The sequence below is a fragment of the Primulina huaijiensis genome, chromosome 18 (assembly GCF_012295235.1).
Source record: "Primulina huaijiensis isolate GDHJ02 chromosome 18, ASM1229523v2, whole genome shotgun sequence".
NCBI lineage: Eukaryota > Viridiplantae > Streptophyta > Magnoliopsida > Lamiales > Gesneriaceae > Primulina > Primulina huaijiensis.
The window spans coordinates 15,577,868-15,593,943 of NC_133323.1; the positions used below are offsets into that span (position 1 = coordinate 15,577,868).

The 16,076-nt window shown below is 38.1% G+C and overlaps 1 protein-coding gene across 1 annotated transcript; it reads right to left on the reverse strand.

The window, feature by feature from the left end:
• Positions 1-3,524: 3,524 nt before the first annotated feature.
• On the reverse strand, positions 3,525-4,213 carry LOC140963960 (uncharacterized). Its single transcript, XM_073423441.1, has 2 exons — positions 4,056-4,213; positions 3,525-3,876 (listed from the first exon to the last, which is right to left on the reverse strand). The coding sequence occupies exons 1-2, from the start codon at positions 4,211-4,213 to the stop codon at positions 3,525-3,527; spliced, it is 510 nt and encodes a 169-aa protein (XP_073279542.1).
• Between the last annotated feature and the right edge of the window lie 11,863 nt (positions 4,214-16,076).

Sequence of the window (16,076 nt, forward strand, 5' to 3'; positions counted from 1 at the left end):
TCACAACGTTTTCCACATCTCGCAACTGAGGAAATATGTCCATGTACTCAAAGTTGCACCACTGATGATTGAAGGACACCGCAATGAAGAGCTCAAATATGAAGAAGTCCCTATCCAAATAGTGGACACAAAAGACCAAGTTTTGAGGCACTGGACAATCTCATATGTCAAAGTACAGTGGTCAAATCATACTGAAAGGGAGGCCACTTAGGAACTCGATGAGAAAATGCGCTCACTATATCCTCATTTATTCAAAAGCTCAAGCTGATCCAAGTTTCGTGGACGATACTTTCAATAAGGAGGGAGGGATGTGAGAACCCGGAAAAGCCGATCCGAAGCAAATCAGGTAAGAAATACAAACTTAAAATTTAGCTTAAACTAAGCTCAACAATTTTCATTCTAACTATATAAATTAAATTTGAACTTAGATTTCAGCTAACTTAACTCGAAGAAATGGCTTCAAATCTCAGAGACTAACTCAACGGGAGGCCAAGCTGCAAGTAATCGCATCCATCAAAGAGCTATCACTGGAGGAGTAAAACCCCAGCTCAAGGACTCGATCTTTCAGCTCAAAGCAGCTCAACCAAGCTTGTCCTAACATGACCAAAAAGGAATCTGAAAGATGAGCTAAAGGCTTGGAAAAGTTAAAAGTGCAAGAAATGACCTTTGAAATAACCAAGGAAGAAGCTAAGGGATGAGCTAAAGGTTAAGACAAATTAAGTATACAAGAAATGACCATTGAGATAATCCATGAAGGAGCTAAGGGAGGAGCTAGGAGACCAGGACACATTTATGGTACAAAAAATGACTCTTGGTGCTTGTCATTTCTTTGAACACCATTATGATCATCATTAAATCATTGCTTGGGCTCCAACTGGTCAACGCAAGGGGTAAGGAAAAGCCACACTCTCCATCTATAAATAGCACTCAAGACTTGAGAGAAAAACACACCACCAAGCCCTCTCAAATTTCGGCCAAAGGAGAGCAAGGAAGAGGAGGGAATTCTTGCAGTGTAGGCGATCAAAAATCACATCGAAGTGCTGCTGAAATCGTGTCTCAGTCTGCTCGAAGGAATAACCGAAGTGTTGCGCGATTGAAGATCGAATTTTTCACGACGAAGTGCTGCTCAATTTTCGAGAGGAACTTCGTACAAAAATCTGAAAGTGGGCTTTTGTTATGTACTTCGTTTGTATATTTAAAACTTTCCATATAAATGATATGACATGCATGATTGTGTGTCCATTCTTTCGAAAATCTCCGTCTGTTATTTTAAAACTATCGATCGATTATTTGTGTTCTTTCTGTTTCTTCGAAATTCTTTGATTCCGCTGCATCTGTCTGAAATTTAGATAAGTTATGTTCAATAAAAATCTGAAATCTTTGTTACACTGTTACGATTCAATTTGAAATGGGACGAGAATTGTGATTCTGTCTGGCCCCAATAGTGGGTATAAAACCATTTCTGTGTGGCCCCCAATGGTGGGTATAAAGCCATTTTTGTCTGGCCCCCACCGGTGGGTATAAAACCGAGTTCTGGCCTCACCCCTTAGAGGACTAACATATTGGGGACAATTTGACAATGGAAATGAGATGAGTAACAATGTTGTGTCTGTTCTGAATTGGTCTGATATGCTTCTGAATTTCTCTAAATCATCTGTTAACTTATGTCTCATATTCGATTTGTTTCTGTTATGATGAGTTAAAAGTAATAAGATTTGAAAGATTGTTAAAAAACTGTTTAAAGATTAAGATCGATACGTATCATTGAAAATCGATCGACCCCCACTTGCTGAGTGTTTCCCAAAACAATCACACCTTAAAAATTTCAGATAAAAACGAGGAGCAACTGAATGAGGAAGAGCAAGATGCTTTTGGGGATGGTGAATCAAGGATCGAGATCAAGATTCAAAAATTTTATTTTTGCTTGTTTCCGTTTAAGAAAAACTCTGATGTAATGTTTATTCCATTTTCATTGTAAAAGACACTATTATTTTATGAAAAAAACTTGTTTTGGCATTTCGATACGAGGCTTAATTGTTTTCAAGTAATTGTTAAACAATGCCGAATGTCACTGTCGCTTCGGACACAGGGCGTGACACTGAGCAGCCACTGTCTAGATACCAAGTGGATTCCTTGTTTGTACCTGTCACCTGCAATCACACACGGTATATGATCTTGGTACCCATATTCATTTGTGTCCTAAAATGATTAGACCTTTAGGAACCCAGACTTGGACTAGTCTAATTGACTTTCCAGTTGCTGTGTTCCAAATAGTCTTTCTCAACATTGAGTATTAAGTGTGTGATGTGAGAAGGAAACATTATGATTTGTACTTTTTTTCAACTGACTGTTCTTTTGATACCGTTTCTGAACTGACTTATAGTTGTAGTAATTGTAATAGCCATTCCTTGAGTACTGATTTTTGTAACTGAATCGTTTAGGAGAACATATTCTAGAATCAGTAGAACTATCAGAGCTATATCCAATTCCATATCGTTTGGCTTTGTTCTTACTTTCAGTCGATTGAACAGCTGATTTACTTGGTTCTGAGAATTCATTTACCATAGTTAATTTTACAAAGGTAATGTTCTTTCCTTTGTTTTCATTCAACCTTGGCTGTGTATCATTTGCGGAATTTTCAATATGACTGTTAAAGCCTAAACCAGTTTTATCATCAACTGATTTTTGTGAATTCTTCATTTCAGTCAATGTAAATGAAGACTTGTTCCAAGCTTGAATCAGTTCAGTATTTTTTTAAATTTCAGTTTTTAACTGATATATCAAAGCTTGGTTCTCAATCATTTAAGCTTTTTGCTTTGCAATCTCCCTTTTTAGTCTCAACACTTCAACTAACTCATCAGTTTCAGTTTTGTTGTCATTGGGATCAATTTGCTTAGCTCTGACCCTCTCAAATGATCGAGCAAGTTTGTGATACTCATTTACCATGTCATGCAATGTGTTAATGAGTTCCTCACGAGTGAAATCAGTAGAGTTGAAGTCAAATACATGTTAACTTGTTGACTCCAGTTCAGCATCATCTACCATTAAACACTTGACATCCTCTTCATCATCACTTGAACTGATTGGGCTTTTAGGTTCTGACTCCTCGATGTAAGTTTCTGCCCACTTTGACTTACTCTCTTCAGCTTTGAGCACTTCATGTTCTTTTTGAATGACTTCTTGTTATCCTTGGTTCTTCTTTTGTGCTCATAGGGCTTCTTTCCCTTATCAGTTGATCTTCGACTATCCTTCTTTGGCTTGGAACAGTCGGCAATGAAATGACCAGTCTTGCCACAGTTGTATCAAGTATAAGATTCTTCCTCTAAGTTGTTTTTCTGGTATTGTTTCTGGAAATTTCCTTGGTTTCTTCGCATGAATCTTCCAAATTTCTTGATAAACAATGACATTGCGTCATCACTCAATTTATCAGCAGATTTGTCAACTAAACCAGTTGGTTCCATGTTGACCGCAGTTGAGGCAGCTGTGACATTTGATGTAGAAGGTTCCCTTTCTCTGGTTTGTAGTTAAAACTCGTAAGCCTTTTGATCAGCGAACAAATCATGAAGTTCGACCTTATTAAGGTCCTTTGATTCACGCATAGCCATGGTCTTGACGTCCCATTCCTTGGGAAGACCTCTGACCACCTTTAGAGCTACTTCTTTGTTAGTATACACATTTCCCTGTGCATTCAGCTCATTTATAATACCGCTGATCCTTTCATCGTATTCAAGCATGGATTCTCCAGCTTTCATTTTGATGTTGTCAAATTTCTGAACAGCAACTGATAGCTTGTTCTCCTTGGTTTGCTCGTTTCCTTCACAAAGCTGAATCAGTTTCTCCCATATCTCTTTGGCAGTTTTGGACATTTTGATTTTGCTAAAAGTGACTTTATCCAGTGTTTTATAAAAATGTCCACATTGTCAAGATTGGCTTTCCTCTTATCCTCAGTTGTCCATTCCTCTCTAGGCTTTTCAACGCGATGTGGTGCCTTTTCAGTTATTGCAACAGCTGTGTTTGATTTTAATATTTTCATGGGTCCGTCAGTGATAACGTACCACATGTTATCGTCCTGTGCAGCTAAATGAACCTGCACTCTGATTTTCCAGTTGTCGAAATATTTTCTGGGAAACATAGGAATTTTGTCTTCTGTTGTCCATTCATCACGTGGCTTCATCGCACTATCAGTAAGAGAAACTGCAGTATTAGCCTTCATTATTTTCATTGGTCTGTCACTTATAACGTACCACAGATCATCATCTTGTGTAGCTAGATGAGCCTGTATTTTGATCTTCTAGTCATAAAATTCTTCTCTTGAAAACAAAGGAATTTTGTTAAACGGAAACATAGTTTTCAGATGTGTGTATTTGGTATTATTCAAGACAAGATTTAATCGCTCTGATATCACTTGTTAGGATCGGTTAAGATGGGTGATGTGTTTAGAAGAGGGGTTAAATAAACATTTATGCCTTTTGAAGTCTTTTCAAAAAAAATGAATCAGTTCTTTGAGGAACTGATAATGCAATCTTGTATGCCTATTGTGAGGCCCGAGGCCGAAGAGGGCAGGAGGTGATCGCCGGTGCCATGAGGTTGCACGGACAATGAGCGGCTCCTGGCAGGCTTCTAGGCGGAGGGAACATGAATGAATCGATCTTACACCAGAAGGAGAGGGATTCCGAGACTGTTCAATGTAATAATTTGTACAGTTGAAGAGGACATAAAAGATTTGATATGTACTACTCATACCACGAAGGTGCACCTTCTTTTCGATAGCTCATCACATAAGAACCCCAAAGTTAAGCGTGCTTGACTTGGGGCAATTCTGGGATGGGTGACCTCCTGGGAAGTTTCCTAGGGTGCGTGTGCGTGAGAACATAAGCACGCTGGAAAGACTCGTCTTGGTACAATGATGACAGTCGTCGAATATGGGGCGTTACAGTTGGTATCAGAGCCGACCTCTCCTAGTACGGTGTGGGTTCGGGGACGAACCAAGCGGAAACTGGTGGGCATTGTGAGGCCCGGGGCCGAAGAGGGCGGGGGATGATCGCCGATGTCATGAGGTTGCACGGACAATGAGCGGCTCTTGGCAGGCTTTTAGGCGGAGGGAACATGAATGAACCGAACTTACACCGGAAGGAGAGGGATTCCGAGACTGTTCAATGTAATGGACTGTATAGTTAAAGAGGGCTTAAAAGATTTGATATGTACTACTCATACCACGAAGGTGTATCTTTTTTTCGGTAGCTCATCACATAAGAACTCCAAAGTTAAGCGTGCCTGACTTGGGGCAATTCTGGGATGGGTGACCTCCTGGGAAGTTTCCTAGGGTGCGTGTGAGTGAGAACATAAGCACGCTGGAAAGATTCGTCTTGGTACAATGATGACAGTCGTCGAATATGGGGCGTTACAGTTGGTATCATAGCCGACCTCTCCTAGTACGGTGTGGGTTCGGGGACGAACAAAGCGGAAGCTGGTGGGCATGTGAGGCCCGGGGCCGAAGAGGGCGGGGGGTGATCGTTGGTGCCATGAGATTGCACGGACAATGAGCGGCTCTTCGCAGGCTTCTAGGCGGAGGGAACATGAATGAACCGATCTTACACCCGAAGGAGAGAGATTCCGAGACTGTTCAATGTAATGGACTGTATAGTTTAAGAGGGTTTAAAAGATTTGATATGTACTACTCATACAACGAAGGTGCATCTTCTTTTCGATAGCTCATCACATAAGATCTCCAAAGTTAAGCGTGCTTGACTTGGGCGATTCTGGGATGGGTGACCTCCTGAGAAGTTTTCTAGGGTGCGTGTGAGTGAGGACATAAGCACGCTGGAAAGACTCGTCTTGGTACAGTAAGGACAGTCGTCGAATCTGAGGCGTTACACCTATATCGATCAGCTAACTAATAATAATAGTGCGAAAATAAATTGAAAGATATATTGAATAATTCGGCTAGGGTATCGTGATAACTGAATTAATAAAATGATGCACACGAGGATTTTTATGGATGTTTAGGGACTCCAAATTCTCCTACGTTACCCCTTCTATCTCAAGGATAGGAATTCACTAAAATACTTTGATTAATTACAATGGAATTTAATAACCCACTTCAGTTGAACTTAAACAATGCCAAACCGACACTTTTATACCTTATTTTCACTTATCAGTTGATAACTGAATAGCTTAAATACGTAGCCTGAATGCTAAGAATTAATCAATGAAGTGTGAGCTAGAATTTGCGATATGGAAACTGAATAAAAACTTGAAAGCAAATCGCAACTGACTGAGATTGTTATTGGCCGTTGTTTTTCCTTCACCTTTTCTCACTTCAATAACTGCTTCAAGAACAGACTTTGCAGCTATTTATAGTCTTTGATCCCAACGATCAAATTTAATGCATTAATTAATGAGATCCATTGAGTCGTCTTTTAATCAATGTAGACAATCGTTTTTTGACAGATGTATGATGTATTAGACTGTTATGCTTCATCTGTTAAGCTTCGGTATGGACTGTCAGTTTGTTTGCTGAGATTCAAATTTCAACTGATGACGTGGCTAAATGATCAGGAGTCAAGCTGGTCGACTAATCAGAGCAGCTGGTCTATATAAGTTCTAACTAATTTCGTTTCTGTTTGAACGTTCTAGTTCAGTTTTGATTGATTCAGTTTAGCTAAATCAATTTTGAGAATATTATCAGTTCTGCTCTTCAGTTCTGATGTCCGATTTGTTTGTCAATATCAAATTCATCGGTTTGAGACCTTTTAACACTTATGAGAACTTAAGTTAATTACTTCATTTCTTGGTCAGTTTCAGTCTGATAAGTCTCCTTCAGTTCAGTTACATTCTTTCAGTTCAGTTATTGGTTCAGTTCAGATCTTAAGTTCGGTTGATGGTTAGTTTGTCAAACTCTGAAACTTAAAAATTCCAACATTGATGATATTCCTTCTTCCCTGATGGGGTGGAAAGGACGGATCTTCATTATTGATCTCATTTCCCCTCTCAAAATGTCCAATAGGATTTCTTTCACACCTTCCTACCAAGCCCGAACTTCCTCGGGAACACAAATATTAATAACCTTATACGCAGAGCCAAGAGCTTGTGGAAGAACAAAAGTTTTCTTCTTCACTCTTTATCACAGAGGAAAATCTCGTGGCATACAGGTTGGGTTCCTAGGGTGAAGACCCTATAAATAGGGTGATTGATGAATTCAACACCACGGATGTTCAAACCGGTACCTTTTTTTTATCCTTACTTCCTTCTTAAATTTTAATATTAAGTTGTTAACGATTTTGTTTTTCAAATAATCCCGAGATGCAGAAAGCCTTTGCCAATAGACTGGCTACTGAGAAAGAGACCTAGGAAAAGAAACGAGCAGCTCGAAAAGGCGTTATAGAGTAGAAAGGATTGGCTAACAGGAAAGCTGATGAAGCCCGTGCATCTATTGAAGCTAAGGGAACTGAGTAGAGAATAGCCGTAGAAGCTCGGGTCGAGGAAAGAGAACCTATGTACGCACTCTCCTTCAAGGCTTGCTCAGCTTGGAAAGCACAAGCAGTGATAGCTGCATAATCCGTCGATCGCATCAACATCACATCACAGTGTATAGTAGATCAAAGGCCGTCCAAGAAGTACCTCAATTTTTAAGCAACATTCCTAACAATAAGGGGCACAAAGTGACAACCACTATCAAACTTCCTAACAAACCCAGCTACAGTCATGTCCCCCTGACAGAGAGTTATAAACTCCCTCTTTAAGCATCCTTAGGCGTCCGCAGTAAAATATTTCTCAAAGAAGATGTTCTTGAATTGCACCCAAGTGAGGGTGGCTAGATTGACACGATATTCATCTCATTCCCACCAAAGAGAAGCATAATCTCGAAGCATATAAGTAGTACACCTAACTCGGTCAACATCCCCCATATTGAGATAACGGAAATGCATCTCAAGGGATCTAATCCAACCCTCAACAACAAATAGTCGGTGGTTCCAGAAACTCCTTCGGACCCAGCCTACAGAACTGATCATATACACCATGCTGTGGCCTCGGAGCCTGCTGAGCATGCTACTCGAAGAAACGTGCCATACCCTCCAGAACACGTGTAGCAGCAAAACCATTGGAAGTTGGGGGTGAATTTTATATACGATCCTCATGAGTCTCAACTTTCCTATCAGTACTAGGTGCGCGTCTAAGAGGCATTATATCTAAACGTTTTTCAAATTTTTAACATAACCAACATGCATTTAAATCTAAGCTTCTAATCATGCAACATATAAAAATCATTTTCGAGCAACTTTTAGCATAAATATCAATTACCATCAAAAAGCTTTTAAACATGTAACTTAAACATATGAACCATGTAAACATGTAGGTACTATCATTAAAACTATTTAAAACATTTAAACTTACAGACTTGAGGCTTGAACGTGTTCTGGAACTGGCAGTGGCACAACCCTTGGCCAGAACGTTGCTCTGATAGCAATTGAAATGTCTACTATTCGTTTTTCTTTAAAATTTACTAGAAAAAAATTTGCATCATTTAAATTAACTCAACCAACTATTTTACTAAAAAATTCAAAAGTGCAGTGCAAACGTAAAATCGTCAAAGCAAAACCTAAAGCTAGCATTTTTTAAAAAATAGCATAAACTCTTAAATTTTCTCAAAACCACTCAAAAGCAAAAAAATCATAAAATCTTTAAAGCACTGTAAAAATCATCTTAATGCGGAAAAACTTGCATCGGTCCTCGGGTTATGTACACCATCAGTCCAGCCAGTTCAACCATAGAGTCCTCCAATATCTTCATAAACATCCTCACCTGCATCATTCACATCTATTAAGTCTAATGACACATCAAAACCTAACCGTGATAGCAAGTAATACGTAAACATTCACATTCAACAGTGAAAATTACTTTTAATAAAATAGATTTTCATGAAAATACATAACTTTAAACCTATTTCCTTTCATCATAACCTTTCCTTTCATCATATACGTATAGGTTTCTCTTTTATTGAATTCAGATCATTAATTGTGACTTTCGTTTCAGTTGTTGGTCGATTGATCAATCTTATGTGTAACCATGGTACCAGGCGGCGGGGACATCAGCGACACTATCACCCGTCAACTGAGCCTTGGCCTTACATATCATCATAGCCTTTCATATTCATATTCATATTTGTCACAATCAAGTCACCTCTTTCAAATCCTATTATCGTATCAATCACTTATAAAAATTCATGCATAGATATCATTATTCTTTTAAACTAGGCATGCAACACATCTTTTACATTATCGTTTTTCATCAAGAAATCCCATAACCTTTCAAAATAAACATTTTATCATTTATTACAGCATTCAAGGCACTGCCAGGACATCTAACATTTTTCAGTTGTGAAATGACCGTTTTGCCCCTGAAACCCTAACATTCAAAATTTAACCTTAGAACTTAAAATGATGCCATCGAATCCTTCCAAACTTAACGTAACACCTTAAAATAAACCCAAAAACATTTCTTAGATGTAAACTTAAGCTCCTCAACTAATTTTCAAATTCGTTTTAAAACTTGAACCTACGTCCCGGTTTTAACACAAATCAACTCGAAACTTAACCAAACTTGAACCATAGATTATTAACACCTAACCGTATCCTATGCAACAAAAATCAAGCAATTTAAACCCATGGAAAGCCCATAGCAAGCTTCTGAATTTTTCGCCCCTTAGTCAACCAAACCCTACCCTAGCAAACATAATTTCCTTCTATCCTAGACCCTAACCACCATGTCTAGCCCCTAGCCATCCATCCTAGGTCCTATAACAAACCACATAGGACCCACTTGGATTAGCCTAGCAAATCCTGAATGCCACATCCCTCAACCCGTCAACTACAAGCCTCGCACGACCAAGCCTAGCCATTATTGCCCTTTTCCTCGCACCAGGTACAGTACCAGCCATCTAGGACCATGACTAAACCCTCTTAGGACCCCTGGATACACCCCAACAGTAACCCGCAGCTGCGCCCTTATAGGAACCCAAAATCGTGGCCTAGTTTCCCCCAAAACACCAAGTCGTGAGGCCTCTATGCCCTACATCTTGCAACTTAAGACCTTTAAACCTACTAAAATTCATTCCTTCTAATGGCCCTACCATGACAGTTCGTTTGTGCATCAATAACATGAGTTTAAAAAAATGAAAATCAAAGTTTGATCATGTATATGGCATAAAACGAAAATAATTGAAAAGGTATCATATTTTTCATGCCAACATGTATAAACTCCAACATGTATAAACACACATAATATGGTATGAATGATGATTGAAAGAAGATTAATGCGTGCCTAACAATCCTTGATGTGAGGGATGTTGGCGGAGATACAGAGGAGGAGACCTTGCTGAGTTTAATCTTCAAACTCATGTGAATGTGCTTCAAAATGTGAGGTGTGTGCGTGTAGTCGGCTACCCTAGGATTCTGGTTGTGAGGCGTGTGTTTTTTGATTGATAATTATGGTTTAGAAACATTGATTTTGATATAAATAACTGGGTAGGAAGCTAGGTAAGATAACCTTGGTATAATAGTCTGATTAGGCCTCTTATAAAGTAGGTAAAACATTATGTTTACGAAAAATTTCGAAAATATTAGCCGAGTTTCCAAAAAGTCTTTATTTTCGTCAAAAATTGATTATCGGTTTAAAATACGATTCGACGTGTAAAAACCCCTCAAAAGACCCTATTTTCGAAATCTCATATAAAATATACTATATATTAAATAAATAAAAATAATAATTTAATAAAAAATATTTTTCTTTTATGGTCCCCGTCCTCCGTTCCTTGATCGCTTCTCGAATAAACTTTAAAATACAGTTTTATTCATGCTAATATAAAATCATATTTTTAACATGTAAATAGGACTACACACATTTAATTAATGCAATTAAAATTATTTAATTAAGAATTTTCCTTTTTTCTTAGATTTGCATGCAGTTGGATTTCGTTATCGCATTTTGGACATTACAATTCTTCACTCCCTTAAATGAAATTTCATCCTCAAAATTAAAGCTTATCGAATAACTTCGGGTAGCGACTCCTCATGTCGATCTCACTTTCCCAAGTAGCATCGTTCTCCGAATGATTCAGCCACTCGACTTTTACTATTTGTATAACCTTATTCCAGAGCCTTCTTTTTTGCCTATCCAAAATTTGTATAGGCCTTTCCTCGTATGACATATTTAGAGTCAACTGTAAAGTTTCATAATTACGTACATGTTAAGGATTCGACATGTACGTTCGCAACATCAAGATATGAAACACATTATGCACTCCTGCTAGCATCGGCGGCAAAGCCACTCTATAATCTAATGTCCCAATCTTCTCCATAATCTTAATAAGTCGTATGAAAGTCAGACTGAGTTTGCCTTTTTAGCCAAATCTCATAACACGCTTCATAGGTTCTATCTTCACAAACACGTGGTCACCTACTGCAAACTCTAGCTCCCTTCGTCACTTGTCAGTTGTAGCTTTTCAGGAGAATTTGAGCACTCTTCATCTTATCTAAGATTTTGACTACTATCTCCGCTGTCTGCTTGATCAAGTCCAGACATAATTCCCCTTTTTCGCCAACCTCGTCTCAATGTATCGGTGATCTACAATTTCTCCCATAAAGTGCCTTGTAAGGAGCCATACCTATATACGACTGATAGCTATTATTATAGGTTAACTCTACTAGAGGTAACTTGGGTTCCCAACTTCTTTGGAAATCGATCACGCAAGCTCGGAGTAGATCCTCCGAAATTTGAATCATCCTTTCGGACTGACTATCGGTCTGAGGATGAAACGATGGACTAGACAATAGCTTCGTTCCCATCGTTGCATGCAAACTCTTCCAAAAAGACGATGTGAACCTCGGATCTCTATCCGAAACAAAAGACACTGAAATTCTATGCATTCGGACTATGAAACGTCTGCCTTTCTTTTTCTTAAAATGTGCTAAAATTTTTTTTAAAAAAAAACCTTACATAGCATCGGCCGAATCATACACATTTACATAACAATATTTTAGAACCATTTTAAAATTTAAAACAACCAACTATATATTTGAGAAATACAGCCCATACTATAATCTCTCAAAAATCACTCAAAAACATAAATAAAAAGTCGTAAAAATATTTAACGTAAATCATAATAAAAAATGCGGAAAGCTAGAAGCGCTGGTCCTCGGGTCGTGTGCACATTTAGTCCAGTCAGGTCAACCATCAAGACCTCCCATAACATTAATATCATAAACACCTGCATCAATCACACCTAGTGAGTCTAAAGACTCAACACACCATAATTTTGATAACAAGTAATACGTATAAAATCACATGCAACAGTGAAAAATACTTGTACTTAAAATCGTTTTCATGAAGATGAATAAACTTCAAACATGAACATTTTCGTAAACCCTTTTATGATGCATGAACTTTAAATAAAAACATTTTCATAATGATGCATCAACTTTAAACATAAACATTTTCATGACATGCATAACATAAACCTTAACCTTTTCCCTTTCCTTAAAACATAACATAAATCATTTTATCATGATCATAAGCATTTTTCCTTTTCCTTTTCTTTTTTCTTTTCTTTTTCCTTTTTCTTTGTTGAATTCAGATCGTTAATTGAAACTTTCCTCAAACCTCAAAAGTCGATGGATCCATCTACATGTAACCACAGTACTGGGTGGCGGGGGACACCAGCAACACTTTCACCGGTCAACTGGGCCCTGGCCTATCCTCATCGAATAGAAATACGATCGTCGGGGCTCCCTCTGAGGCCTTTTCCCATAAATAGGTTCCCTCGGGGGCCTTTTCTCCTCACGATATTCTCATTCTTACCGTTACCACAAAACCTTTACCACATAACCGTTACCACATATTCGTAACGATGGAAATACGATCGTCGGGCTCCCACAGAGACCGTCACCCTCACGATACCTCCAACATTATCGAAGTAGTCACAATTAATTCACTTCCTTCAACGTTTACATTCTCATCACTTTATAAAATCATGCATAACATGACATATTATCTTTTAAACCAAGCATGCAACATGTCATTTAAATGTCTTCCTTAAATCATAAAAATCCCATGGACATTTAAAAATCATAATTTAATCATGAACATTTCATAAACATTTAAAAATAATCATTTTAACCTCAAAACATTTAAAATAACATTTTGTCATATTAAATCATAAACATATAAAATTTCCTAAACATTTAAAATATCATTTTAACATATAAAATCTCATAAACGTTTAAAATATCATTTTAACATATAAAATTCCATAAACATCCATAATTATAGAAAATAATCATATTAGCACATAAAACAGCATTCAGGGCACTGCCATGTCGTTTACTAATTTTTAGGTGTAAAATGACCGTTTTACCCCTGGACGTATAATTTTACTTTTTTGACTTTTTCTTAATTTCTTTGACTCTAACATGTCCCAACTAATTATTTAAGCTTACATGAATTTTCTCGTATTTTTATTTAGCTTAAATCGAGGATTTTTAAATAAATATTTAAATATGACATATTAAAGCGTTTTAATCCCGGATTAAACCAAACCTTAATATAAAATTCTTAAATTTAAAATTTAGACTTTTAATAATTATTTAAGCATAAATATAATTTTTCATAATTTTATAAAGCATAAAACTAGGCGTTTCAATTAATTCGTTAATTAGCGTTTGGTGCGGCGATTAAATCACGAATAAATCCAAAACTGGTTATTTTGGTCCCAAATTTAAACATAGCATTTTTATTATTTATTATACGCTTCCAAGTCATGAGCCACACCCGTGGACTCATGGATTCATTTTTATTTCTTAAAATCTCGAAATTGACACCTTAACGAACACACTGAGCCATCTCCTAATTTACTCGAGCCACGCCCAAGCCACCTCGAGCCAAACCCAAGCTGACCCACCTAGGCAGCGTCCAGACCAAGCCCAAGCCATTGACCAGCCCCTTAACTCCTGAAACAGCCTGTTGTCCATGACCCTTTGTATGCGTGTGTGAGATCTAGGTGCATTAGGACTCCTATTTAGCTTAGGTCACCTCCAGCCGAGCCACCCCCGAGCCCAGCAAACCCTGACCACCCCTGTACCATGCCCAGACCCTGCCTAGACCATCCCAAGCCTTGGACCAAAGCAGCAACCTATCTGAACAAGAACAAGCTGTGTGCGTCGCCTTTGTCACTCACGTTTCCAACTCCTGCTTGAGCCAACAGCAAACCACCCCACTCCAACGCCTAGCCCGACCGATTCCCATGATCCTAGGACCCTGATGAACCTACCCATAGCCACCTAGCCCCAGCAACGAGCCCCCTTGGCCGCTGTCATCTTCACAGATCGCGCGAGGAGTCCCTTCTCCACGGGACTCCTCCAAGGCTGCGCGCGAGGGGTCCTAGCCACGCTAGGACCCTTCCTGACCCTAGACCGAGACCCCCCACTACCCTTGGAAGAGACCTGGACGAGCCCCACCAACCCATGCAAAGAACCGAGTCCCAATCCCATTAAACTCTCGACCATGTGCTGTGTGCAACTATCCTGATCAAGCCCTCGTTCCAGACTTTGTGAAACCTCTCTATGACCCTGGCACCACCCTCCTAAGCCCCTTGGACGTGCCCTTGGCAGCAGCAAGCCGCCGCAAGCCCTAGTGAACCCTAGCTGAAGAATCCTTGTAAGACAAGGATTCTAATTCCCGTCTCCCTTGTCCCATGGTGATGTCCAGCCCTTAAACCTTGATCTAAGTACCATTAAGCACTCTTAAACTCCTCCCTTTTGGTGTCCCTATGATGGCAACCCCTTCATGCAATCATATTTTATGTTTTGGAACAAAAATTCATACCTTAATCATAAAAGAATGCATAAAAACGAATTTATTCAATAAGGGATCATGTTTTCATACAAAAGTAATTCAAAACAATAGTATGGTGTGATAGATGAGGAAAGAAAGATTTATGGCGTGCCTTTGCGTAATTCACGCACGAATATACGTTGACGAATCGAAAAACGGCGACGACCTATCATGGCTTGAACTCCCTTGAAGCTTTTGAATTTTTCAACTTTTTCTCTCCATTCTCACTTGTGTGTGCCGTGTAAAATTGTTGCAAGGGAGAGTTTGATTTGCCTTGGAGATTGAGGCGTGAGTTGTGTGGGTTTTGAGGTGGGTTTACATATTATATATACTAATTAAATCTTTGATTAAACTTAGGCCTATTAAGCATGCAAAATTAGGCCCATTAATCTTAATTAGGATTTAATTAAAGCATAAAAATTGTTTTGTTAAAATAAGTTTGTGAATTTAATAGCCGGGTTACCACCAAGTTCATATTTTTGTTGAAAAACCAACAGCGATAAAAATTACGTTCCGGCGTATAAAATCACCTTAAAACCCCATATTTTAAAAAATAAGAAAAAATATCACCCATAATTTAAATAATTAAAAATAATTATTTAATAAAAACATTTTTTATTTTTCAGCCCTCGGTCTCCGTTCCTCGATCGCAACTCGAATAACATTTAAAAATACATTTTAATACAACCATGTAGAAAAATATATTTTAAACATGTAAATATGCACAACATAATTAATTTATCCAATTAAAATATTTAATTAAAATACACAAAGAATTTATTAATTCGTATGCATGTGGTTCGCGTGGACCTTTAAATTTTCGGGGCGTTACAATCTTCCCCCCTTAAATTGAATTTCGTCCTCGAAATTCGCTTATCCTAAATAACACGAAGTTTAGATTCAGTTTTAGTATCCCAAAAATCTACGCTTCCGCTGAAAAACTTAGATTCTAGAAGATCCTTACCTCCTTGATCCCAATTAAATTTTTCCCTTCTAAATCTTCATTTACGATTTGCAACTTAAGAAAACCCATAATGACTTGTTGCTATTACTATTATAACCTCGAATTTCAATTTTTCTTAAAATTCCCAATATTAAAAGATGGATGACCATACTTATCGTATATTATTTTCCTTATTTTATACCCAAAATTCTCATGAACTTATAAAATTTCAATCTTAAAATCTCAA

Excerpts from the sequence above, each read along its gene's own strand:
- LOC140963960 (XM_073423441.1), bottom strand. The coding sequence starts at position 4,213 with ATGAAGGCTAATACTGCAGTTTCTCTTACTGATAGTGCGATGAAGCCA. Across the intron at positions 3,877-4,055 it reads GCACAGGACGATAACATGTG|CAAAATCAAAATGTCCAAAA; the intron begins GTACGTTATCAC and ends AGTCACTTTTAG.